The sequence below is a fragment of the Sebastes fasciatus genome, chromosome 4 (assembly GCF_043250625.1).
Source record: "Sebastes fasciatus isolate fSebFas1 chromosome 4, fSebFas1.pri, whole genome shotgun sequence".
Classification (NCBI taxonomy): domain Eukaryota; kingdom Metazoa; phylum Chordata; class Actinopteri; order Perciformes; family Sebastidae; genus Sebastes; species Sebastes fasciatus.
The window spans coordinates 30439225-30466567 of record NC_133798.1 but is presented as its reverse complement, the minus strand read 5'-3'; the positions used below and the strand labels follow the sequence as shown (position 1 = coordinate 30466567).

General features: G+C 41.1%; 1 protein-coding gene across 2 annotated transcripts; it reads left to right on the top strand.

The window, feature by feature from the left end:
• The first annotated feature begins 1905 nt into the window (after positions 1-1905).
• Positions 1906-27343, top strand: wasla (WASP like actin nucleation promoting factor a). 2 transcript variants are annotated; one of them, XM_074633539.1, is made up of 11 exons: positions 1906-2366; positions 7141-7275; positions 8287-8373; positions 8786-8882; positions 10805-10828; positions 16066-16267; positions 16825-16867; positions 20689-20842; positions 24186-24826; positions 24961-25069; positions 25935-27343. In XM_074633539.1, exons 1-11 carry the CDS (start codon positions 2262-2264, stop codon positions 25994-25996), a joined length of 1659 nt encoding a protein of 552 aa, XP_074489640.1. In that variant the 5' UTR covers positions 1906-2261; the 3' UTR covers positions 25997-27343. The 2 variants fall into 2 exon arrangements, with proteins under 2 accessions (XP_074489640.1, XP_074489641.1); XM_074633540.1 differs by lacking the exon at positions 10805-10828 and having other exon boundaries at positions 1915-2366.

Sequence of the window (27343 nt, the reverse complement as noted above, 5' to 3'; positions counted from 1 at the left end):
GAAGAGATGCCAGATATACCGGATGTTAACGGCTTTACAAATATACATTTGAGTGTGCAGGTCTCTTCTCACTGACAGCGAGGGTCAAGTAACAGAACTGGCCAACACAATGCGTATCACCATTACAAACCCCCAGACCTGAGTCAGTGAAATATGACAGGCTCTGAGACTCCTCAACTCCTCCTCATCCTCCGCACTCCTCCATAAATAACTGACATGGGACTTTCTATTATGCTGGTTTTGCATGTTACCATACCAATACCTTTTGCGTTACCCTCATTCCTACTATATAAACCAAAGTCTCTCTAAGTATATATGTATATAAGGATATTGTTTTATTTTGTGTCATTTTATTAGGTTCTAATTTAAATATTTTTATTAGGGCTGTCAATGCATTCAAATATTTAATCGCAATTACCTGATAATTGTCCATAGTTAATCCAGATTAATCACAAATTACAATTTTTTGTATCTGTTTTAAAGGGAGATTTGTCAAATATTCAATACTCTTATCAACATGGGAGTGGACAAATATGCTGCTTTATGCAAATGTACATATGTATATTATTATTGGAAATCAATTAACAACACAAAACAATGACAAATATTGTCCAGAAACCCTCACAGGTAATGCAATAAGCATGGAAAATAGAAAACATGGCAAACTGCAGCCCAACAGGCAACAACAGCTGTCAGTGTGTCAGTGTTCTGACTTGACTATGATTTGCCCCAAACTGCATGTGATTATCATAAAGTGGGCGTGTCTGTAAAGGGGAGACTCGGGTACCCATAGAACCCATTTTCATTCACATATCTTGAGGTCAGAGGTCAAGGGACCCTTCTGAAAATGGCCATGCCAGTTTTTCCTCGCCAAAATTTAGCGAAGGTTTAGAGCGTTATTCAGCCTCCTTGGTACCTTGGATTCCTTAGGTTTTTTAGTTTCATATGATGCCAGCATCTTCTAGCTTTAAAACTTAGCCCTCTACAACCTCCAAAAGATCGATTGCTTCAATGTGTTAAATTAATCTTCTAACCTTATTGTTTCATAATCTAATCCACACTTTCATTAAAGCAGATATTTTGATGATGATGGATACGGTGATTATTCATCATTTTAAAGTTTTTTTTGGGGGTTTTTTCACATTTTTTGTATGCATTTAATGCAATGTAATTATTTTTAAGAGATAAGATAAGATATTCCTTTATTAGTCCCGCAGTGGGGGAATTTGCAGTGTGCAGCAGCAAAGGAGATAGGGCAGAAACAAGAAACATCAGCTACAGTAACACAGTAAAAAAAAAGCTAAACAAAGTGTAACAAAATATGAACCCTTTAAATAGAAGGAAGTATAAAAATTGCAGTATATACAGTATTTTCAATAAACAGACTATTAACAAAATTGCACAAGTGGAAAATGATATAGATAATGTTATTCATAATTTTTCTGGAGAAATTAAGCATTATTGTCATTATTTATGTGGCAAACCTTGATTCATATTTATTCATTTCATTAATTCCCCCCACATAATGCCTCATGTACAAAAATATTCAACATTTTATAAATTATTTATGATGAAAAGCGTCTTATTTACATTTTACGTCCTCCATCTGGCTCCTCCCCCCTGCTCTACGTCACACTCCTTCGCCCCGCCCCTTCCATCCGCAGAGCTGCATTCCTGCTGCCACATCGGACCGAACCATTCTGTCTTAGCAACGACATTATAGCCTTCACAACGGACCAAAAACACACTTTCCACACATTTTTATCTTCAAATAAACGTTGAATATAAATCTTTTTATGTGTGTGTGACTTCACCAGTTATTCATATTACAGTGAAAAGAGTTTGTACAAACCCACACCCCCCTCTCTCCTCCGTCTTTAAAGTGGTCTGCTCCGTCTTGCTGCCATGTTGGATGTACGCATCGCTGCTGCTGCTGCTGCAGCCGTTGCTGGAGTTACCGAATGAAAGTTGAGCGTTTATCCGCCTTCAAACACTCAGAGAGTCTGTAATCTTTAATTTAACACCAAACGGAGAAGTTGCGTGTCTTTGTTCAAGCAGGAGCAAGCCTGGAAAACACCTCCCCGGTCCTCCTGGTCCTCCTCCTCCTCCTCCTCCTCCAGCCCGGAGTAGTCGGACTCAGCAGCGGAGATGATCCGGTTGCAGGCCATAGCAACCGGAGCCCGCATGGATGTTCTGTAATTACTAGGTGTTTGCTGAGATAACTGCATCGTTTCGGGGTTCACGTAGAAGACTTCGGAGCCATGAACAGCCACCCGCCGCCTCGCAGGGCTGCTAACACCGGCTCCATCCTCCTGACCCCGCAGGAGAACGAGTGTCTGTTCGGCTACCTCGGCAGGAAATGCGCCGTAAGTTTTTTTTTGCACCCCGTTTGTTTGTTTGTTTGTTTATTTACCACCTTGCAGGTACATCCACCTACACGTTTTACAGACACACCTGTATGTGCTCCTACAATCCCAGTTGATTTGAACCTGTTTAACACCGCTGTGGCCGTTCAAACCGGGGGCCCGGTGTTGCAACGAAACCGGTGACCCGTCAGACTCCTTGACGTTTTTTTCACGTATTTTGAGAAAATATGGCGACCCCATCTGTAATTGGTTTGTCCATTAGCTTCCTCTGTTGTATTATCTTTATTTAAACGCTAAACTAGATATAAACAATTTTAATAGCTTCCACCACAAAGAGGCAAAACTTTACACTCTTAATTTGATTGACAGGTTTTTAATTATAGGGACTAATGCTAAATCCAAAAAATAATAAATATAATATTATTAAATATTAAGACACTATTAAGGCCATCAGACTCTTAAACAGATAAATCATACAACCATACAACCATACACCATCATACATCTCTCCCTCACAAAAAGTGCAATAAACAAGTGCAATACATCAATCAATGCAATATGTGCAATATAAACAAAAAAAAACTTGTGCAATATTTGTATAGTATGCAACCTCTACTGCTCCCATATATATATATATATATACCAAGTACTTCCTTTTATTATTATACTGTATATTATTTGTAAATACACTTATTTTTATTTTCTTATTATTTTTTGCTACTTAACTTACTGTTTTTTTAATGGAGCTTCCCAGCAAAAAGTATTTCACACGATTGTACTTCTGTAATTGGTTCTTTGATTGTTTTTTTCCTTAGCTTCTTCTGTTGTATAACCTTTATTTAAAAGCACAAGCAGTGGACCAGATATAAACAATTTTAATAGTTTAATAGTCGAGCTTCTCCAATGTGAGATTTTTATGATTTTCTCTGTTTTACATAATTAAGATAAGATATTCCTTTATTAGTCCCACAGTGGGAACATTTGCAGTGTACAGCAGCAAAGGGGATAGTGCAGAAACAAGAAGCATCAGTAAAAAACTAAAATCAAATACAACACAGTGCAAAACAAAAGTAGATAGGCATATAAAATATGAACAATTTAAATAGAAGGAATATAAAAATAAGAACTATATAAACAAGGGGAATATCAAAAATTGTCACAATATATACAGTTTTGACAATAGAGAGGCTATTAACACAATTGCACAGGTAGAAATATGATATTGCACAGTGATTGGAATGAAATTGCACCTTAAAGTATTGCACAGTATGATTGAAGTTGCACCTGTGTAGTATTGACAGTTGGTGTACAGTGTGGTGCAGTTATTGTCAATTTGTAAACAAAGTATGTTTGGTTTTGGACGAATTCGACAGATTAATTGGTACGATAACATAACCTGTAGCTCTAGCTGTAATAATCCAAACTGATGGCCTGTAAGTCTGAACGCAAAACTTTAACACTTGTCAGTAATTGACAGGATGGATAAGAAGTGGGTTGATAGTTGGTGTCAACATGAGTCTGTAAAGGCCCAGACACACCAACCCAACATCAAGAACTAGCGGCGACAAAGGCCGATCGTTGAGTCTCCTCACGTCACCTTTGTCTTGGCCAAAAAGTTGCACTCGAACGCACCGCAAAGACTACAGCCGACGGCCAGTTAGCAATTTCGCCATGCTCCAATGCCGCTCTGCTTACAGAAAACGAGCCGAACAAAGTTATCCCTCATCTGGCGACAGCAATGTGTCTTTCCTTCGCTGTGACAAGAGTGTTGGATGAAGCATTAAAGCAGCAGTGGGTAGAAATGGAGCAGATATGACTAAAAAAAGTTATTTTTATAAAACGGTCACTATATCCTGACAGTAGTGCATGAGACAGGTAATCTGAAAGAAAAATCATGTTCCTCTGTGTCCTCCGGTGCTCCTAACGGCATCTGCAACATTTCACAGACCGGAGAAAAACAACCAATCAGAGCTGATCTGGAGTCTTGCCGTCTCTGAGCAGCTGTCAATCACTCGTAAACTCTGATCAAACGGTCAAACTCGGCAGCGCTAATCGAATATGAATCAATATTCTGTTCCTGTAATGCCTATTTCTCTCCTCAAATGTTTTCAGAATCATCTTGTAGTGTACTGTTTAGCTGTAAAATGAGAAAGTTTGTGATGCGGCAGCCATGTTGAGATCAGTTGAGGAAATACCAAGCACTGCCCACCAGCCGGAGCACAGCCAATATGAACGCTCTCTCTCTGAAATGATCTGTGATTGATCAAAGTCTCCCGTCACAGGCTAGATTTGTTTAAAGCCTGAAAACAGAGCCATGAGGATATTACAATATGCTAGAAGGTTATTTTCTTCCACTCCAAGGCTGATTGTATGTTTTATGGAGAGACCTGTCCTTAACATTTATCAGTTTCAACCAGCTGTTGCCATGGACGCCACTTGCCACTTCACTCACCTGCAAACCATAGTAATTAAAGACATTTTATAATGTGAAAACCAGCAACACCTGAATGTTGTTTTGCTAAACATTATTTTAACCTTCCTGCACTTCTACACCAAATCATAACCAGCTACTAAAATCCTCTCGGATAAGAAAACAGAAATTCATAAAGTGTAAGTTTGTGGTTTATTTGATCTCTTTGGGGGGCGATGTAATGAGATGGTTGCAGGACAGCTCAGCAGGTTTGAATGTCAGCTGGTTTCAGAGGCTGAACAGGAGCTGGGCCTGCGGGTCGACTGCAAGAAGCAGCAGCAGCTGCATGCAGGGAGAAACACCTGATCTCAGGTCAGAACAGTCAATTAAACCAAGACTGGTGAGGTAGATTTTTGGTAGTGGCGTTTTATCTGGAGGCAGATTACATGAAAAGTTTGGGGAAGCATGAATATGATAGCTTGGGTGTTTACAGCTGGTGTGATGGAGGGACTGAGTAAACATACTTGCAGTGTAGCTAGGGCTGCAACTAACGATTATGTTCATTGTCGATTCATCTGTAGGGTATTTTCTCGATTAAATCGATTAGTTGTTTGATCTATAAAATGGCGAAAAGTGTTGATTAGTGTTTCCCAAAGCCCAAGATGACGTCCTCAAATGTCTCGTTTTGTCCACAACTCAAAGATATTCAGTTTACTGTCATAGAGGAGTAAAATAAGCAGGAAAATATTTACATTTAAGAAGCTGGATCAGAGAAAATACTTTTTTTTCTTAAAAAAAATACTCAAACTAATTAGTCAGTTATCAAAATAGTTGGCGATGAATTTACTAGTTGATTAATAACTATCTAATCCATTAATAGTTGCAGCTTTAAGCAAATCCACACTTAAATGATTAATTGATACCAAAATGTATTTTCTGTGGATTCATTCTTTCCTTCAAAGACTGCACATTGGTTTGAGTTAGTCCATCAGTCAAACCATCTATTATTCAATCTAAAAGCTGTTGAATGATCATCAGTGATATAGTTGTCCTCAGATGCTAACGTGCTATCTGATGTAACACGCTGTCTGTGTTAATTGCCGGAAAACTTTCCCTCGGTGAGAATTTACAGAGCCCGAATGAGGCTTTTTACGGCCGACCTTTGACCTTTCCTGTGTGATGCCGAGTGGTGATTTCACGGTGAAAAGTGTTTCCTGCAGCTCTTCCAACCTGCATTCATAAATCACAGAGGAGGAAACCGGCCCAGTGGCCTTTCCCCTTCCCTACCCCAGCGGCTGGGGTTACTTTCTGCTGCAGAGGGAGAAATCCTGGCAGAGGATTCAACACCGTGTGACTTCTGCAGAAACCTCAAAAACCACAAACTAGAACAGCCCGAGGACGGGACGGGACGGTGCTGAGGACAGCAGCTGGAGTCTGTTTCCTTTCCTTCCTGTCATGCAAAAGTGAAGGTTAAACACTGCGGAGAAATGTCAGATTTGAAATGAAACAATCGCTGCAAAGTAAAAGAGCTGATTTTCAGTTTTAACTTAAGGTGTTCATATCCAGACTGGCTGAGCTGTGGCCCTTTTTAATGAACAGTCTCCCAGTTTTAGGACAACACAGCAGGACATAAATATACAGTTTTTTAGGGCCAAAGAGTGAATTCACATGACCTCAATCCATCTGATTTTGTGTTTTACTGCTGAAGACCAGACTGAAAGCAAAAAGGCCCCAAAGTAGTCAAATCAATTATATTTATATTAGGGCTGTCAATTGATTAAGATATTTAATCGCTTGATTGTCCATAGTTAATCGTGATTAATCACACATATTTTATCTGTTCAAAATGTACCTTAAAGAAAGATTTGTCAAGTATTTAATACTCTTATCAACATGTGAGTGGACAAATATACTGCTTTATGCTAATGTATATTTTAGGAACTCAATTAACAACACAAAACAATGACAAATATTGTCCAGAAACTCTCACAGGTACTCTATGTCACAGGGCTAATATCAAACTTAATTTAGTCATCTAATTCTGCACATTTGAGGATCCATTGTGAAGGTATTTGCATGTGTGACTCGTAATCTGATTTCAAAAAGGTCTCCGTGTCGCCCCAGTGACCTGCTCTTTGTTTCTCACCTGGTGAAGCAGGTGTGCGCTCTACGTGATCCTTATCGCTGTTTAAATGTTTTGCATCGGGTAGCTTTCCTCTTCCTTGTTGGCTGCTTTGTGACACGTGTGCAGCTTGGAGGCTTTAAACTGAGCAATTTCACTTACTGTATGATTTATTAAATGTACTTTTTTTTAATGATACGTGCTGCTGCTGATATTCACCTGCCTATCTTCTGTGTGCTCAGAGTCTGTGTTCGGCGGTGGTCCAGGTGTACGCCTCAGACCGGAGCTGCTGCTGGGTGAAGAGGTGCTGTGGAGTGGCCTGTCTGGTCAAAGACAACCCACAGAGGTCCTACTTCATCAGAGTGTTTGACATCAAGGTGAGCGACAAGAGGACGGTTGAATGAAGCATCTTAAAGGAATAGTTCGAGAGCTTGATGAGAGGACTGATACCTGTTGTGTCTGTCTGTTAAATATGAAGCTACAGTCAGCAGCTGGTTAGCTTAGCTCACACTTCGCCTTGTCATCACCGTTCATATCTATACAACCAATGTGTTTATGATGGATTTTAACTTTAAAATGTAGGCTACAAAATCGAAATGTACAATGTTTCCAAAGTTTCGAGTGAAAGGAGCAAAGTTGTCCATTAAATCTGTTCACATTGTTCTCTTCACTCCTCCCTTTGTCTTTTACACGGCCTCTACTGGATTGTGGCCAGACTGCATCCACACACTGTCGGTCATTTGAAAGAATTAATACGGTGCTTTAAAGATGAAGTGCAATCAATTGTGCAACTCTAAAGTGAATCACCAGCCGCTAATGTGTGCTTACGGTCTGACGCTCCTACAGGTTCTGAAATCTATCTGGATATTAAAGAGTCTGTGGACAAACTAAACCACTGGTTTCAGCTCATTTCTATTAAAAACAAACCTGCAGAGACGTCAAACATGCTGCAGATTTATTACATATTTTGTTGATGTTACATGATTCTTTAGGTGACTGTGGTTTGTAATACAGAGACTATTTCATGCATTCAAGCACACTTAACATTTAATCATTTTGAGTTTTCTACCACATTTATCACTGTTAATGAGCTCTGTTGTCAGAAAATCAAATCAAGAAAGACAGACAGTTTGAAAATATGGATGATGTATATAGTTTAAACCTCAGATGTCAGAACATTGATTTTCTTAGAAATGAACTGAGAGCGGTTGTGACTGTCTGGAAAGGAAGAAAATCAATCGGTTGGTTTGCTTTTTAAATGACTTAAATGTGCAGGTGATTTTATATTCAGTGGGTGGAAATCTGCTGCGTCACAGATGTGGTCCTTCCTCCTAAACTTCAAGGAGAATCTACTCTGATATTTCTGTCTCTGTCTTGTGTTTTTGCAGGAAGGGAAAACCATGTTTGAACAGGAACTGTACCACAACTTCTCCATCAGCAGCTCCAGATCCTACTTCATCTCATTCACAGGAGATGTAAGTGTGCAACTAGTCTCACTGATCAGATCCTACTCTGGTTGATAAGGTGTGATAATCACTGAATGGGTTTAAACACAGTCAAATATTCACGTCATGGTCTGCTCGCTCTTAGCCTGTTTTTATGTGTGAAGCAACCACAGGGCTTCTGGAAGTTTCTGCTCTATTAAAAGAGCTTCTTAAAATACACTTTTTATTTCTCCTCACAAAAAAAATCACTTCAAGCAGCAGTTCATTGGCAGAAAATGTATTTTATAACTTAAAATGTGACCTAGTCAGACCTTTTGCTCTTGCCTGAATCTCAGAGAAATGTTTTGTTAATTAACAAGTCAACAGTAGAAATGTGATCCTGTTGGGAGTGCTGACACTCGTGTTATGTTTAATTATAATCATGTGTCGCTCTACCTCTCAGTCTTGTCAGATCGGTCTGAATTTCGCCAGCGAAGAAGAGGCCAAAAGATTCAGAGCCGCCATCAACGACCTGCTCAACCGACGACAACGCAAAACTGGTACGTTTTACTGCTTCAGTTTGATTCCTTTCTCTGCTTCCTCAACCTGTGTGTGTGCGCGTGACCTTTCACCTTTCACACCTGGCCTCAGACTGAAGAACACTAACCAGCTTTTCTGCTAACAAGACCTCAACCTCAGTCCCAAACCTGATGTCGGCCTGCCTCGCTCATGTCCAGCTGCATCAGGGAGATGTGCAGGGCTTATAAACTCCAATCAACCCAGGAACTAAACTCATTAGAGTTATTTTGTGTATCTGCATCTCAAGAACAGTAAACATGGGGGATTCATGGTTTTGCTGCAGCTATGATTTTTGAATGGATGTTAAAACTAGATGTGTAGAGGTAGAAATGAAGACGCTGTCGGACTCTTGGTCTGAGGACATTTCAGTCGTTAGACTGTTCATAAATTAAGTGATTGGCGGTGTGAAGGATTCTTTGGTCTCTTCTCAGTCGAACATTTTTTTAATCTTACACTCCAATTTATTTTATTTTTTAATTGATACAGAATCACAAAACATAATACTGCAAGACTTGTTTTTTCTTACACCGCTACAGGCTACACTGGAACTCCAGAAATATAGCCCCTTGCCCCTAGGATATAAATTGTCGGCAGACCGATAGCTGATGGGTTCTGAGGTTAATTCAAACAAATTAAGCGTTTGTTCGATTTCGTTCAACTTTTTAAAGAAGTGACAGCCCTACAGTAGACCCACATCATATGTGTCTGCTGTATGAGAGTGGGATAAGTCACAATACCCAAAATGTAAAGGTGTTTTCCCAGATGAGGACTGGGGATGTCACAAAGACACAAAATTTTCCAACCGGTTAATAAACTTGTGACAACACCGGTGTTACTGATTTCATATTTTACAAGAAAAGATGACGGTAAATATGTGTAGCTCGCTTACTTTGATCTTTAAAGTTGGGTGGCTGTGTGTCTGGCCTCTCCGGTCGAGCTTTCGATGCGGGGCTGCAGGTTTCCACTTGGCGCCACTGCACCATGCACACCGCATTAACGTTATGGTTCCCTGATAGCATTGGGTTTAAATCCGAAATGTTGCCAAATAAGCGCTTTTGCTTTTCGCTTCGACATCAAATCCTCCGCCATCGTCTTGTCTGTCAACTCTCTCTGGTCCTGTATGTGTGATATCCGACTCCTGCTGCTCTGTGCTGAGACTCTGTACGGAGCAGACACTTTCAGTTTGTAGCGTCCATCATTCAACTATGTATTGATTAACACGGTGCTGATACGCAAAAATGAACTAAATGGGTTTTTATTTCTATAAAAAAAAGCAAAACGACAGTGGGGGTGGTAAGCAAGTAATGTAATGTACACCATGTAACACCAGTAACACAGACTACCGTGGCAAGCCTAATGAGGGCACAAATTTAAGGTTTGGTTTGGGACAGTTTCATTCTTTTCTCTGCTGCTATGAGTTCATTTGTCTCTGCTGTAGTAAAACTGTCAGTCTGTCTGTGTGTTGTGAACAGTGAGGGTCCTCTTTGGCTTCCCTCCAGCTCCTCTCAGCATGCCGGTCTTTTGAAGTGCACCGTTAAAGCTGTGATGATGACTGTGGGTCCAAAGGCTCACAGAGCTGGGGCACACAAGGGTTTTCAGTGGGGGGGGGACTTTAGCTTTCAAAGCTTTTGCTTCTCTTCCTCTACTCATGGTGAAGACTTCCTGAACTCTTCTTTCTGACTGTTTTGCCCACGGCATCGAAGACATGAGGCAGCATGTTTTTCTCTGACCGCTTCGACTCCTGTCTAGCCGCCACAGAATTGCACTAACTGAACTTCAGCACACTTTTCTGACTCTTGAACAGCTCACCCTCTTCTCTCGCCTCTTAAAAACTCTAATCATCTTCCATTTAAAGTGTTGATTTTGTTCAGAGACCATAATTGTGTTAATTTTTCTTTTGCAGAGAAGAGAGGTGACCCTAAAAATGGTATGTTGAACTCTTAAATATTGATAATGCAGATGCTAAAACTTTGAATGTAGCCCTCCAGGTTGCTTGGTCATCCATACTGGTGTTGTCACGATACCGAAATTCTGACTTCGATACGATACCCTGCCTAAATATCTTAATACCGATACTAAAACGATACCACAGCAAAAATCTAAAACATCAGGAAAAGTAATGGAATAATAGATGACAGAACGTGGAACTTCAAATATTTTTTTTTATTAATTGAAAATGTAAAAAATGTATTAATTCAAAATTTTAAATGCAGTAATCTGACGTCCCCTATACTTGACTTTATGTGATTTCTTTGGTAGTTAACTTTATATTTGCATTCAATTGCAGCCGGCGAGCGCTTCACAACCTGCTTTAATCTTCTTTTCAACTTCACTTGTTGACCCCGTCCTTCTGGTTATCACTACAGTTTATTTTTTGACCGCTTGCTCCAACCAGCAGCAAAGTTACAATTGCCCGCTTGTTGCAGCTGCTCTTCCTTTTCTTTGTGGTATTTTCCATGATATTCCGCCTAAATCTACAGAGCTTATGACTTTGCGGTGACTCCCAATTTTCCCCCGTTGGGCGTAGCGTAGCAAAGACGGGGAAATGTTAACCTGCACTTGACCCACGTGAGTACAGTTTGACAACAAACAGCCCCGTGATGACAGCCTTCCCTACTTTCTTCACAGCCATTAGATAAAAGCCAGATTTTAGAAAAGCGTCTGTCCTGCAGCAGTTTGACTTTTGAATATGTGGGACGTGGGACAAGGGATAAAAATGAGAAAGAGAGAAGAAGAAGCTGATTGAAAACAGTGCTCACTGAGTGTGACAGAAATAGATGTTATTTGCGTGACTGGATGACAAGCGCCAGGAGACTGGAGGGTTGAGTCGTGGTGTTTCCTGACACGTTGGCGGTGGCGTTGTTTCACAGTCAGCGTGACTCACACACTGACACAGAGAGGAGGCTGCCGCAGGTTAATCTGGTCAGCAGGAAGCCCATCTGTGCCATATGTAGACCACATGGTCTCTGTTGTTGTGATGCACATTAGGCCTAATCTGTAATCCCCACAGTTACTGCTGCTGAACATTTGTTTTGTTCATTTTATCGATCCTCAATAAAGTGCACATGAATCAGCATTAACTTTCTAAAGATATCAGTGTAAATGCATTCCAGGAGAATCTCAACAGTCCATCCAATTATGAAAAATATGCTTTTATTCAAATTTAGCTTAGCTTAATGTGAACATACCGGTATTATTGTAATAAAAGATCACAGAGAAAGTTCAGCATCTTGGAAAAAGTTTTCCTTTCCACACCAAAACATGGTTGATGTTTTAGATGTATCCACTCTGGAGGCAGTTCATAACAAGCACTCACCAGGTTAGCTGTATTTTGACACAACCTTGTGGAAGGAAGTACAGAACGGAGAGCAGAAAGATTAATATGCTTTATAATGTTAGGTTTAATATGGCCGTGGTCTAAAGTAAAGTAAGTATGTCAAAACTTTAGGAATGTAATAGCTTCTGAATGCTTTGTGGTAGGGAGAGGTAGAACTAAACCATAGACTGTATATAAGAAGTAGACATAGTCACCCGTTGGTTTATGGACTGGTGTTTTGAAGTTATAAGTACAACTGAACGCTGCATAAGACATTTTTAGGCGACAAAAATGTTATAATTAACTTTCATGAACTGAAAACATACTGTGAAAAGGTTAAAGTTCTAACACGAAAACACGGACAACTCCCAGACCGGACAACGCCGTGGTAGTGACCTGTCAATCACAAGGTAGCCACGTCCTAAAGCATCTCCTGCTTTATGGCCTATTTGACTCTAAATGGGACCATAACTTACTAAATGTACATCATGCTGTATTGAAGAAGACTTGAAACTAGAGGTTGAGACCATAAACTCATGTTTACAATGTTTACTGAGGGAATAAATCAAGTGAGAAGTAGGCTCATTTTCTCATTGACTTCTATACAATCAGACTTCTTTTTGCAACCAGAGGAGTCGCCCCCTGCTGGCTGTTAGAAAGATTGCAGGTTTAAGGCACTTCAGCATTGACTTCACTTCTCAGACCCGGATGTTGCCCACTGAAGTAAACATGGCAATTAGCTTTCCAAAACATAAAAGCTATTTTCCTGCCCTTTGTTCATGATGTTGTTCAGGTTCAGGCAAACCCAGTTGTGAGTGACGGTCCCAGTGCATCAGAGCTTCAATATAGCTCCTCTCCTCTGCAGCTGTGCCTGCATGTTGTCCCAACAGACTGTTTACTTTCATTAAGCCCGTTGACTGTTGGCAAACACCGGCGCCACAAAGAGCAGGATTAACTTATACTGAACAAATCAGTCGTCTCTTCAATCATTTCCGTGGATTAGTAACTGAGATTCTTTCATTGAAGTTTCTCTCCAGCGGCGCAGATTCACTCTGACATTTCAGTTGTGAAACACAAGGCTAACAGAAGGACGTTGTTGCTCTGGATTTGCCTCTCTGTCTGGCAGACATACAGTATGTCTCAGATTGCCTTCCTTTTACATTGTTCTTGTCCTCAATAAAAACATCTGTAGAGAAGAAGCTGCTCATGTTGGTACTTTAGGGATAACTCATATTGTTTGGGAATATTGATGGCTCGCCTCCGACTCTCTTGTTACCTGATGTGAACTCTTGAATCCAGCTGAAGCTTCTTCACATGTGCTGTTCCATTGATGAGCTGAATGCAGAGGGCTTGAATGAATGTTCTCTGCTGCATCCAGCCAAGTAGGAAGTGAAGTTATTAATACGTTGCTGGTCGGAAAGAACTCAGAGTTTTAGCAGCGAGTCCAGCAGCTTTCTGTATTGAGTCTGCTAATGACCTTTGTCAGTAGAGTCCGCAAGTTTGAATCTTCTCGAGTTATTTTAAGTTTGAATGTTCTGCATCCTCGTGTTCTTGGCAGGAACACAAGTTTTCTTGCCAAATGGATCAGGAGATCAGCATATTGTGAAAGTATAATTTGCTGATATATTTCAGGACATGATTTTTGATGCCTTACTTTGAGAAGTACTAAAGATGCAATGTGAAAGATCTGGCTAGAATTTTAGTTTAAAACATTAAAAAAATTAACTAATATTATCAAAATAGTGTGAAAAAGTAACAGTTTTGACGTTATGCCAGGGCTGTAGTACTCGAGTGCGCACTTGGTCTCGAGTCCACTTTTTTGAAGTCTTGCACTTGTCTTGGACTCCCGCCTTGTTGGATTCGGACTTGTCTTGGACTCGGGCCTTGTTGGATTCGGACTTGTCTTGGACTCGGGCCTTGTTGGACTCGGACTTGTCTTGGACTCGGGCCTTGTTGGACTCGGACTTGTCTTGGACTCGGGCCTTGTTGGACTCGGACTTGTCTTGGACTCGGGCCTTGTTGGACTCAGACTTGTCTTGGACTCGGGCTTGGCTATTGAGAACTGGTCAAGTTGTTCCTGGCTGCTGATTTGAGATCAGTTGTACAGAACGTTGCCTGATTGTAACAGTGTTTTCTGTGTATGCATTCAATAGCGGCGCTGCTAGCAAAATCTAATTCAAGGTTTATGAATGTAACTCTAAACTGTAATGGTCCTGGAAACCTAAATTCTATGCTTTGATGTTAGAAGATATATAGAATATTGTTTATAGATTATTTCTGTCCATCCTAACTCATTAATCACTATATTAGCATTGGAAAGACACTATTGCCTATAATGGTCTTGAACAGGACTCGATTTGCCCTGGAGTCTGTATTGACTTGGTCTCGACTGCCTTTGGACTTGGTCTTGACTTGGACTCGACTGGACCTGGTCTTGGACTCGTTTAGCTACAGCCCTGCGTCATGCAAAATACGTCAATGTATTGTGCTGCAGAGATATCGACTGACAACCAGCAAAGTCCGGCCCGTACTTTGTTGTAATACCACTTTGTTCCTCGAGAGGCGATGGAGAGTCACTGCACCGGATGATTCTAAATTGCTCCTTACTTCAAATACTGAAGACTTTTGGTCAGTACCATAAAAGTACTCCTCTTTAGTACCCAGGCCTTCATAGAACCAGCCCATGCAGCTCTGCGTGGAAGAGGGGCAACAGCCCCCCTAGTCCGTCCTGGTCCTCAGGAGACTGCAGATTTGAGATGAGCCTGTTGGTCCTGCTCATAGACGTCCAGCATTCATGGGGAGTCCAGGGATTTGGACTGGGATTAGCAGTGGATTAGGGGTTTATGTCAGATGCTGCTGCGGTTTGTGGAGATTACGAGGAATTCGAGGACTGAACGGTTCGGACCGACGGGAGAGGAGGGACAGCCAGCAGCTCGACCTTTATATTAGAAGAGATGGATCATGAAAGCTCAGTGAGAGTTTACAGCAGCCTTTTACCGTATCGATCCCTCGGGTACCACGGATTACTAAAGGCATATTCATGACATATTACATTACTACAGTAATAACCTGCCAGCATCTCCTATAGGATGTAGTCCTCATTGCAGATACAATATCAGGGTATCCGCAGAGTTTAAGTCCTAACAGCATCGACATCAGTTTCCTCAATAACAGGCCTTAGAAGATATATTAAAAACTAATAGATTTCATTAATCTTAAATATGTTTTCTTGTCTGCCAAGGACAATAATTCTATTTATAAAAATATTTTCATGACATTGTGACATGTTATATATGCATAATAAACTAGAAGGATAGATCGTGGATTGCGTGTGCTGTTCAATCCTTTTGTGAGAATAGAGGTCGACCGATTGTGGATTTTTAATTGCCGATATAATAACGATAGTTCAGAACAGGAAAAAGCAGATTAATCGGCCGATATCTTCTTTACTTCTGCAGCAGCCTAGTCGGCTACTTTTGCATACACTTTGTCACTTTGAATTGAATAATTTGTAAGAGAATATCCTGAAATGTGATTTGGTGGATTACATCATTGGAAATGTTTCTATTTATCTATTAGCAGAAATGTAATATAATATTCATAACTATGTTTTTATTAGTGTATAAGAACCTTAAAAATAAGGATTGTTGTGTTTTCGTTACCTTAGAATGAGTCCTTCATATCTACATAGGGTTTTGGTCCTCTTCACTGAGTCTGCCACGTTGCTCTTCCATGTTTCTACAGTAGCCCAGAATGAACGCTTATTACGTTTTCATACTTGTGGTGTACAAGTGGCAGCTTTGTTGTCTTAAGTGGACCACAGCTCATGAGTATTTCTCTGTGTGCAGGTCCAGCTCTGCACATTGCCACGGTGGACATCAAGAACCCGGAGATCAACAACGTCCGATTCCACAACTCCCACAGCCACCAGCAGCCGTACCACCTCAACAACATGCTGAGCCACAGCGGCCTCAACAGGAAGGACAAGAAGACCAAAGGCAAGAAGAAGAAGCTGACCAAGGCCGACATCGGCACGCCCAGCAACTTCCAGTGAGTGACACCCTACATATTTAACACCGCTGACAGGATGAGATTGTGTTTTCAATTATTTTCATTAATTAATCCGCCAGTTCATTTCTTGATTTATTGATAAATAAGTCAGAGATGTCCTGAAGTCAAATATATCAGTCATTGTCAGGAATTTAATTTGTTCCAGCAACCCTAAAATCAAAGAATAAAGACATTTCCCTCACAAATTAATGGTATTTTCTTTTGAATGTGTGCTGTGAATGTGGTAATCAGCCTGAACTGTCAGTCTCAGACTAAGTGACAGTGTGTGCAGTCATGGACCTGTTTGTCCTGTCTGATCCAGCAGTAACACTCTGCTTCATGGAAACGGTAAACATGTTGCGTCGAGGTCTGAGAGAGCTCAATGACCACACTGTCTCTCTGACTGATGTCACTCTCACTGATGTGTGTGTGTGTGTGTGTGTGTGTGGGGGCTCACTATTTAGCATGTGCACACGGTCGCCCACGTGCACATGCTAAACATGCTTCTGTATATTTATGAGTGTGATCTCACCACATATCTGTCCCGTCTTCTGCAGGCACATCGGTCACGTGGGCTGGGATCCAAACACAGGTTTTGATGTGAGTACCCTCCTCTCTCTCTCTCTCTCTCACACACACACACACACACTCACAGGAGCACAATAGTGACCTGTGTGGCGGCTGCATGATGAAATCACACAATAGGCTCTTTTTGCTTCCTGCTCATATTCACAAACGTCTCAGAAGCTGCACACAGACACAGAATGTTTCAGAGAGACGCAGCCGCATTAACTCTCTAGAGAGTTCACTGCATACTGAAGCATTTAATACATAAACACATTTCAATACAAATTAGTGAAGATAATGGCATCATATAAAACTATAAAAACCTAAGGAATCCATTGGTACCAACCATGTCATACTAGCTTGCCGTGAAGGAGGCTAAATAACGCTCCACACTTACACTAAATTTTGACGTGGAAAAACTGTCATGACCATTTTCGAAGGGGTCCCTTGACCTCTGACCTCAAGCAATGTGAATGTAAATGGGTTCTATGGGTACCCACGAGTCTCCCCTTTACAGACATGACCACTTTATGATAATCACATGCAGTTTGGGGCAAGTCATAGTCAAGTCAGCACACGGACACACTGACATCTGTTGTTGCCTGTTGGGCTGCAGTTTGCCATGTTATGATTGGAGCATATTTTTTATGCTAAATGCAGTACCTGTGAGGGTTTCTGGACAATATTTGTCATTGTTTTGTGTTGTTAATTGATTACCAATACTAAATATATACATACATTTACATAAAGCAGCATATCTGTCCACTCCCATGTTGATAAGAGTATTAAAAACTTGACAAATCTCTCTTAAGGTACATTTTGAACAGATTGAAAATGTGCAATTAATTTGTGATGAACTATGAACAATCATGCGATTGATCACGATTAAATATTTCAGTCGGTTGACAGCACTGATACAAATGCATTCAAAGCACTCCTCTTTTTCTTCCACGATCTCAGAAAGCCCTAGTTTCATGAATAATTTTGGCACTGAAAAAGGTGGTTCTGCACCCCACACCTCTATGTTGTATAAATAAAGTTGTATTTATCTGCTATTGTTTATTAGCTTTTAAACTCACAAACACGCTCACTATGTGGTCGCCTCCACAACCAGCATGATTCTGTCACAGCTCTGCCTGGCTAGAAGCTCCTCTTTGTGTTTTAGCTCAGACAAAAAGGGAAATCTCTGGTGCCACAGCACAACATAAATCCCCCTGATATTAAATCACAGTGAGTGCTGGGATTATATCACCAGAGCAATGGAGCTATTTTCAGTTTTTGTTTACTCTTATTATTATTATTGCTGCAGTTTAAAAACAGAAAAGCTATTTCTTACTTTGAGAACAGTGAGGAGGTTCATGCCAGTGTTGGCTTCAATGCAACAAAGTTAATACACGTTGCACAACTCTTCTCCAGTACGTTATGTGTTATTCCCCAAATGTTCTCAGCTGTCTTGCCTTCATCAGGGAGCTGTCTGAGGCTGTTTTCTCAGAAACTCAAACCAGAGTGTACTGGTACTATTTACAGTGTCCTGTTGGTAATGAAGACGGAAACTTATTTTTTTGGATATCAGATGTATGATGCAGATGCTTTTGATTTTGATTAAAAAGGACACAGTTTAATATACAAACAGTCATTATAAAGAGAGCAAAGGGTTAAAACAGACACGACATGTTGTAGAATTTCTTAAAAATTTGGCTCAAATGTCCACCTCGACTCAACGATGAACTGATTTCAATTTTGGATGTCAGCGGTCAAAGGTCACTGTGACCTCACAAAAACTCCTTTTTGGCCATAACTCAAGAATTCATATGCTAATTATGACAATTTCACACAAATGTCTAATAGGATAAAATAATGGATAGACATGTATGTAAACTGCAACTTGACTGGTTGGGTGTCTGTTTGGTAGAGCAGCTGTGCTTTTTAGGTTTAGCCCTAATGAAATTTAGATTTTCAAAATGATAAAATGTAAAATTACTCAAAAAATACAATAAATAAAACCAGAAATATGAAAATGTAAATTCAACTGCTATCTCAAAAGATCAATATATGCGTGCTTGAGCGTTTAAGTTGCATATTGGACCTTTTATTGGTTCATACGCTAGTTGGGATGTCAAACTCTTAACGGAAGAATGTGGAAAAAGCACCTGGTGACAAACTGCACATACATCAGTATTTAAAGGGATAGTTGGGGTGTGTTGAAGTGGGGTTGTATGAGGTACTTATCCATAGGTGTATTACTTACAGTAAAGGACGGTCGGTGCGCCCCCAGCGTCGAGAAACAGACAGGTGCACCGACACCGGAGCAAAGCAATACAGTGCTGTGGACGGGGATGGCAGAAAAACATATTTTAGCCACCTCAAAGAAAAGCTCACCAAAAGAAATTATATCCGTTTAAGTGTACGCCATATTTAGAATATTTTCCGACTGAACTGAAAATGAAACGTATCCATACTGTTTGAGCCTGCTGGCTTTGGAAAGAACACAGAATAGTAGATATAGTCAGAAAGGAGAAGGAAAAGGCTGTCTGATAGCAGGATAAAGTGGTGAACATATTCTACACTTAGATAGGTATCATTTTGTTAGGTGAGCCTTTCTTATAGGTGGCTAAAATGTGGTTTTCTGCCCCCGTCCACAGCACTGTATTGTTTTTCTCCTGTGCTGGTACTCCTCTTTGTTTCTCCAAACTGGGGGCGCACCAACAGTCATCTACTGTAAGTAATACATCTACTAGTGATAAGTACCTCATACAATCCCTCTTAAAAACACCCGAGCCATCCCTTTTAAAGTGAAGGTCAAAGATCCAAGAGAAGTAACCATGAGGGAAAAACGTTTCTTTAACATGTAATAATATGCATCCAGTGGAAAAGACCCGGTTTGGATTGTAAAGCGGTTGTACCACTAGTGTTTGTAGTGGTAAAATGGAGGCTGTTCAGGAACTCTGACTGGTTTCTCGTAGCAACCGGAGCAGCTGATGTGTGTCATCATCGTTGAGTTTGTCCGCTAACGAACGTTGTGTTCAGACTGACGGGCTTTAAGGAGCGGGAAGGTGACCGCTCTCCGTTCGCTGCCTCGTTATTGTCTCGACTGACCGAGCATGTCAGTCACACACCAGACGCTCCCAGAATGCACTGCAGCGTGACGGGAACAAGAGGTGTGAATGTTTCCTCGGGAGGAGGGCATGCAGAGCTGCAGGTTGACGTTTGGTTTGATGGAAAGCAGCTGAGTGGTTTGTTTTGTTGTCAGGTTTCAGGCAGCGTGTAGTTCTACCTGCTGGCCACTAGGTGTCACACTCAGACTGACTGCTGCAGTTCATCTTCACTGCAGAGGAAGCAGAACCTCACTGCTTTTATACTGTGAACAAAATGAATACATATTAAACAAAACCAAGGAAAGAGGAGCAGGAAACTCTTAGATTTTATTTAATAAGCCTCAATAAACACATTTAGGATCTCACATTTCTGTGAGGAGTCTAGTTGTATTTCTTATTAGTTGAGGGAGAGAGGTATCCAAAAACAATCCTCAACAGGTGCTGCACTAATCAGGAAATATGCACATTATTTTTTGCTTTCTGAGACTTCCTGCGCAGCATTATCCAAGCGTCTTGCATCCGTTTGTGGGTTTGCAGACTTCGGACACTCCTTTTTAAAGTAATGTGCCTCTCTACTCATGGCCAGATAATACAGCTTTCCTCTTCCAGTCTTTCATTCAAGAAAAAACAATTTGTCATCAGTTAACAGTGTTTTGAGCTCGACACAAACTGTAAGTCTTGTAAAGGTGGGGGTGTAAAGGTCATCAGTGCTCAACAGTGCGTAGTGTGTGTGTTTTTAAAATGTTGTCGATGTTGCAGCTGAACAACCTGGACCCTGAACTCAAGAACCTGTTCGACATGTGCGGCATCTCAGAGGCTCAGCTGAAGGACCGAGAGACGTCCAAGGTAATCTACGACTTCATCGAGAAGAAGGGAGGAGTGGAGGCCGTCAAGAACGAGCTGAGGAGGCAGGGTGAGAACACACACACACACACACACACACACACACAGTCAGAGGTACCTTTGATGTGTCAAGCTGATGTTAAATAATAATGATTTCATACGTTCCACCAAGATTTCACTGCAAAATAACTGAGTTTGCAGCCATGTGATTCTGTCTCCAAGATACTGTCACAGGTTGTTTCTGATGTTTTTACATTTTTAAATTGGATTAGATTTTTAATAATAATATTAATATTAATCTATAATAATCCATGCATTGTTTTAATACTATCTTTGATGTTAACACACAGATGCTGAGTTTTTTTTTGTTTTCAGTTAAAGATGAGTGTTGGACAGAAAATTAATCAACTATTTTGATAATTGATGAGTTGTTTGTCCTTTATCAAATAAAGACACCAACCATCACTATATCCAATCCAAATGTATTTATAAAGCACACTTAAAAACTACAACAGTTGACCAAAGTGCTGTGCAATCAGTTATAGCAAAAACCATAAAAACAACACAGTAAAAAAACACAAAATATGTTGAATGTCTTTGGATTTTGGGCTCTTTGAGCCGTTGGAAGATATCAGCTTGGACTGATATTTCACAGAATAAATGATTAATCATTTAGACTAAAAGAAAATACCCAACATAAACATTTTGGAAATAATTGTTTGTTTTATTTCTAATTCTTTTTTGGGGTTTTCCATTAGCAAAAGTTGTGAATAGTACCTGGTACTTATTTTGGTACCACCTCCATCAAGGCTCATAGCGAGCTGAGCTGATACTAGAAGGTGGAGCTAAAACACTGCAGACCACTGACTGGTCACTAGCGCAACACGGGACATCCTGCACAGTCCCACCATTTTTAAATAGACAAGCTACCATCATTAGCGACTGGGGCATAGGATACTTGGGTGCTGATTCAATACGTATTGCGATTCAATATTACGATTTATGAAGATTTTTGTTAAAGAGGACCTATTATGCTTATTTTCAGGTTAATACTTGTATTTTGGGTTTCTACTAGAACATGTTTACATTCTTTATTGTTAAATAAAAGCTTTATTTTTCTCTTACCGGCTGTGCTGCAGCATCTCTTTTCACCCTCGCTCTGTTTGAGCTCCGCAGGGTTCGCAGGGCTCTGCTCATTTTTAATGGATGTTTGAGGGCTGCTGCTTGTGAATAGATTTTTCATAGTGCTGAAATATATATTCCATTTTTTTTACAGTTTTTCACCCAGAAGACTTTTCTTGTCCTTTGCCAAAATGGAAAAGTCTCTATAACAAATCTTAATGGAATAGTTGGACATTTTGTGAAATAGGCTTATAGATGTGAGATCAATGTGATTATCATGTCTGTAAGGCTCCAGCCAGCCGACGCTTAGCTTAGCACAAAGACTGGAAACGGGGGGAAACAGCTAGCCTGACTCTGTGCAATAGCACCTCTAAAGCTCACTCATTGACACGTTACATCTTGTTTGTTTAATCTATTTGCCATTTTCCCGTGGTTATGAGTCAGACTATTACTTTGAGTTAAGCCAAGATGAAGGAAGTTACTGCTCGAAGGACAGATACGAGAGTGGTATTGATAAGCCTCGGCTGCTGATGTAAAATGTTTACGAGTACCTGGAAAATAATATACAGATACAGAAACGTAACTGCTGTTATTACTGCAGATGTCACTGTTTTACTGAATGAATTGTTTACTTTTCACACATCATTTCAAATGGAAAATAACTTTCTTTAAAAACTGATTTAAAGTCCTCTCACAGTTTTTACCCTGAAGCATCGTTTCCTTCCTTCCGCCTGTATTTTTCTTCCAGACAGTAGATTTCGAGGTGTGCAGATGAAACGGTTTTCTCTGTCAGATATTTTTATTCTTGGTGACAGACTTCTTCTTCTTCATGTTTTATTCATGTTAACCTCTGCTGGGTTGAGAGCAGGAGAGTGATCTGAATCTGAATGTAGAGAAAGATGGTGGATCTTTTCATGCTGTCCAGTGATTTTAAAAAACATCAATTACCAGTATTGGAATATTATTGATTATCTTGATTTTTCTTGTTGGTGAACTGACTTTATTTTGATGATTACAATTGTAACGACAATTGTTTTTCTAGTACAGAAGTTTTGTGCCTTTATTTTCAGACATGCAGTTTAGGGCTGCAACTTACAGTTAGTTTCATTATCCATTAATCTGCTGATTAATTTCTAGACAATTTAGTCTATAATATGTCAGAAAATAGTTTTTTTTTTAAAATGCTCATCACAAATCACTGCTTGTTTTGGCTGACCATCATTTAAAAAAAACAAATATATTCAGTTTGCTGTCATACATGTAAAAAAAAACATCAAATCGTCACATTTTAGAAGCAGGAATTGGAGACAGTTTGCTTTAAAAAAAAGTGACGTAAACAAGTATAGATATTGAAATTAGCTGTCGTTACTGTATTCCCCCGCAAACTAATGGAGAAACTGACATCTGCCCTTCAATATATACATTATTTATAAAACATTTTTATTGTTAAACGAATTGAAAGAAATACAAAGGCAAAACATACTGAAGACTCTGAACTAACTGAAAGTTGAACAATTAGATAGATAGATACTGACTTAATTCATTTATTTGTTTGTTTATCTATCCTGAGTGTAATTTAGGCATCCAGTAGCTTATACAACACACGCAAATGACGGATACACACAGGAATTAAGAATAAACACAGCAGTGAAGGGAGTCCATCCACCAGAACTACTACAGAGAGCTGTCACTATAATAGAGGATGTGCTAATGGAGGTAAATGTGAGGTGATTAAAAAGTAATTAGACAGTAAAAACAGTGCAAGAACAATGATTACTATGGATACATACAAATTGAAGATAAATATATGAACGAGCACAAATGCAGATTGAGTATAAGGCTAACGTAGCACGCCAAATGTTAAACATAATTACTGACATAAAAGTACTTTTGAAGTTTGCAAATTGCAGTAAATTAGTAAAAATGGGGAAACGGAGCCTGGCTCTGTGTGGGAGTTTAATTTATTTAACGCCAAGAGACTGCGCAGTGATTAACGTCTTCTGTTCCCTCATGGTGGGGTTGTGCAGCTCTGGATCACCGGTTACATGATTGGACACCGCAACGTGACTTCGGTTTGCATTTATCCAAAAATTTAATCTGTTTCATCTTTTCGCTGCTTTTTTAAAATATTTCGGCACCGCCTGCATCCCCACTGCTGCAGGTTAAACACTCTACTCACCTTATAATGAATGGGAGGGCTGACGTTGGTGTGAATGCAGCTTAACAGGTGTGTGATGTCATCTTCAGGTGATACAACCTGATGTCGTGTCTTTTATCTTCCCCCCCTGCAGCACCCCCTCCACCTCCTTCTCGTGGCGGCCCTCCTCCTCCTCCTCCGCCCCCACACAACTCGGCTCCGCCCCCTCCTCCTCCCCCGTCCAGAGGGGGCCGTGGAGCACCTCCTCCACCTCCTCCATCCAGAGCCCCCGCCTCAGCTCCTCCTCCTCCGCCTCCCTCCAGACCAGGAACTCTGGGTGCCCCGCCTCCTCCGCCTCCTCCCACCAGGGGAAGTCACCAGCCCCCTCCTCCTCCCCACCATCACCACCAACACCACCACCACCAGCCTCCTCCTCCTCGTCCTCCGTCTTCCTTGCACTCTTCTATCTCCCCCCAAGCCCCGCCTCCTCCACCTCCCCCGATGACCCAGCAGTCTCCAGTAGGCGGCGGTGGCGGTGGCGGCCCCGCCCCTGCCCCTGCTCCACCTCCACCGCCTCCTCCTCCACCTCCACCTCCCCCTCCGGAGCTGGACGGCGTCGGTGGAGGCGGAGACTCCCCTCATTCGCCGAGTCCCGGTGGGAAGTCGTTGCTGCTGGAGCAGATCAGAGGAGGAACTCACCTGAAGAAGGTGGAGCAGATCAACCGAGCGCCGGCCTCCGGCGTGGGACGAGACGCCCTGCTGGACCAGATCCGACAGGGAATCCAGCTCAAGAACGTAAGACGATCACAGCGTCTGACGCCCACATGGCGTCACTCCTTTCCTGAATATACCTGTGATCTATACGGCCAAAGAAACATCTGGTTGTACCTGTAACAAACTGGACTGGATCTGTGTGTGTGTGTCTCCAGGTGCCGGATCAACCAGAGTCCGGACCTCCATCGGCGGCTCCCACCGCGGGTATCGTCGGCGCTCTCATGGAAGTGATGCAGAAGAGGAGCAAAGCCATCCATTCCTCAGGTAACTCCTCTGACACTCAGACCACTTGACCACGACGTCCAGGGTTTTCCCAACATACACCGATACTTAAAGAAATAGTTTGAAGGTGGATACCACTCTTAATTCTGTATGGTACGGTTAACCCCGCTACACAACAGATTTTCATCATTTTCTCTCCTGTGACAGCGAGTTTCTTTCCCCCAAAAGGGAGTGCAGCCTTGGTGATGACGCCATGCTGATCTGGTCTATAGCTTGGAGCAATAAAGACCCTCTATTATATCTTTTTTAGGACACAGCAGGGAAACAAATCTGAGTTCATTAAAAGTAGAAGTTTGGAGACATGTTTCAACTTCTTCTGTTCACTCTGTTACCGTCTACGAGAGACACAGGATTGGTTTTCCCTCCAAAAGGGGGCGTGGTCATGAGAGCCTACCCTGAATGACGTATTGCCGGTCTGATGTATCTGCGAGACGATTGGCTATTTCTATATAGTTATTCTTAATGATTGCCATCACGTTCGAATTCCGGCGAAATTAGACAAAATAATGCAGGTCCACTAGAAACTCCCTCTGCTCCGCCGGTCCCCGCTGTGAGCCAACAGCGACACCTCCTGCTGCTGGAGGTCCTGGCCATGTTGCTGGGCCCGCTGGAGGGAAGGGAGGCACGGGAGAACCAGTACCAGGACCGAGCGGGGCAGACTGTCAGACCCTGCTGCAGTAAAATGAGAGTTTTTTTTAAAGGGACTCTGGTGCTCGGAAACGCTACCGCTTTTTTTCCGTCGGGAGCACCAAAATAAACACAAAATGAAAGTTCCTCGTATTAACTTTAATGTGAAAACGTTTTTATTCTCCAGACGCTCTTTGAATGTTTTCTTTTCTTTTCCCAGACGACGACGAGGATGACGACGAAGACGAGGACTTCGAAGACGACGACGAGTGGGAGGACTAGTGAAGATGTCTCTCCCCTCCCCCCCCCCTGCACCTACCGCTGACACTAAAATATCCTCTAAAAAAATCTTCCAGCATCTGACTAAAATTGTAATGTAAATGTTGTATGAATTGGCTGTATATTTATTTTTGCCTTTTTGTTTTGTTTTGTTTTTTTATGATTAATCTGTGCAATACCTCATCTGTTAAATCTGTCACGTTCGTCACACGTCCTCATCGTTAAAAGACTCTTTCATCCTGTCATTAGAAAGCACTTAACGCCGCCATCAGCACAATGTGGAGACGCAGCCGGCTACATTTCATTATCACTAATATAAAACACTAGCTGCTCCACTGAGAGGAGTCTGAACCGGAGTCTTCATGGGCTCTTTGGGAAATATTTTTTGTGTTTCATTTCTTCGTGTTTTCATTCCTCGTCAAGGAAACTGAAAAGGGAGACGTACGTGCGACCAAACAGGCAGGATCCTCTTTGTGTTTGACAGCGGTCGGTTTAAATGCGAGATAACACTATTTTCTTACCGTGCTTCTTTTCGTACCTCCGAGTTTCCTAATAAATTGTAGTTTAGTCGTGTTATTTTTTCATAAATCCTTTTGACCAAAACGCGGCGGCTCAGTCGCCTCACGTGGATTTTCAACTTTGATTTTTTTATGAAGTTAAAGCCGTTTATTTGCACACCGTTTATATGATAGTTCAGTTTTGTGTTTTTCAGGTGTGCGTTTGTCAAGTAATTTTTATTATGTTTCAAGCAGGTTACAGTGACGATGGACACTTTTAAAAAGCTAAAGGTTTTGCAATATCGTGACCTTTTAAATGGGACTACAAACGATGTTTCACTCTCTTTGGCTTAATACGAAAACATGTCTACACACATTAACTTGCACACACACACACACACTGTGGCATTTGTGAAATGATGGAGATTTTGTTCTTAATGTCTGGTTGGTTGTTTTTGTTGTGACATCATTCCGTTATTTCCTGCAGGAGGAAACATCCACAGCGCTCCGGTCGGTATTTCAAACGTCATGCAAAAAAAAAAGATTAAAATATCATTCATCCTCTTCCAGTTAACAAACTATAATTTTATGCAATGCGACTGTAAATGCCTCCTCATGGAGGAGGATTTAAAAAAAAAAAAAAGCAAATAATAATGAACCAAATGTGGCATTTGCAAGCAGCTTGTTGGGTTTGGCGATGCCTGCGATCCTCCGTCTGTAAACGGAGAAAAAGAAATAACCGACGCTCGTTTTAACTGTTCGTGTTAAGAGTTTTTACCGTCCTCCAGCGAGGCTTAATGCTGCATCGAGAAGCCGAGATACTGACAGCGAACCTGTGAAAAGGGTTTGGGGG

Excerpts from the sequence above, each read along its gene's own strand:
- wasla (XM_074633539.1), top strand. The coding sequence starts at position 2,262 with ATGAACAGCCACCCGCCGCCTCGCAGGGCTGCTAACACCGGCTCCATC. Across the intron at positions 8,374-8,785 it reads TCATCTCATTCACAGGAGAT|TCTTGTCAGATCGGTCTGAA; the intron begins GTAAGTGTGCAA and ends TCTACCTCTCAG. Across the intron at positions 8,883-10,804 it reads CCGACGACAACGCAAAACTG|AGAAGAGAGGTGACCCTAAA; the intron begins GTACGTTTTACT and ends TTTCTTTTGCAG.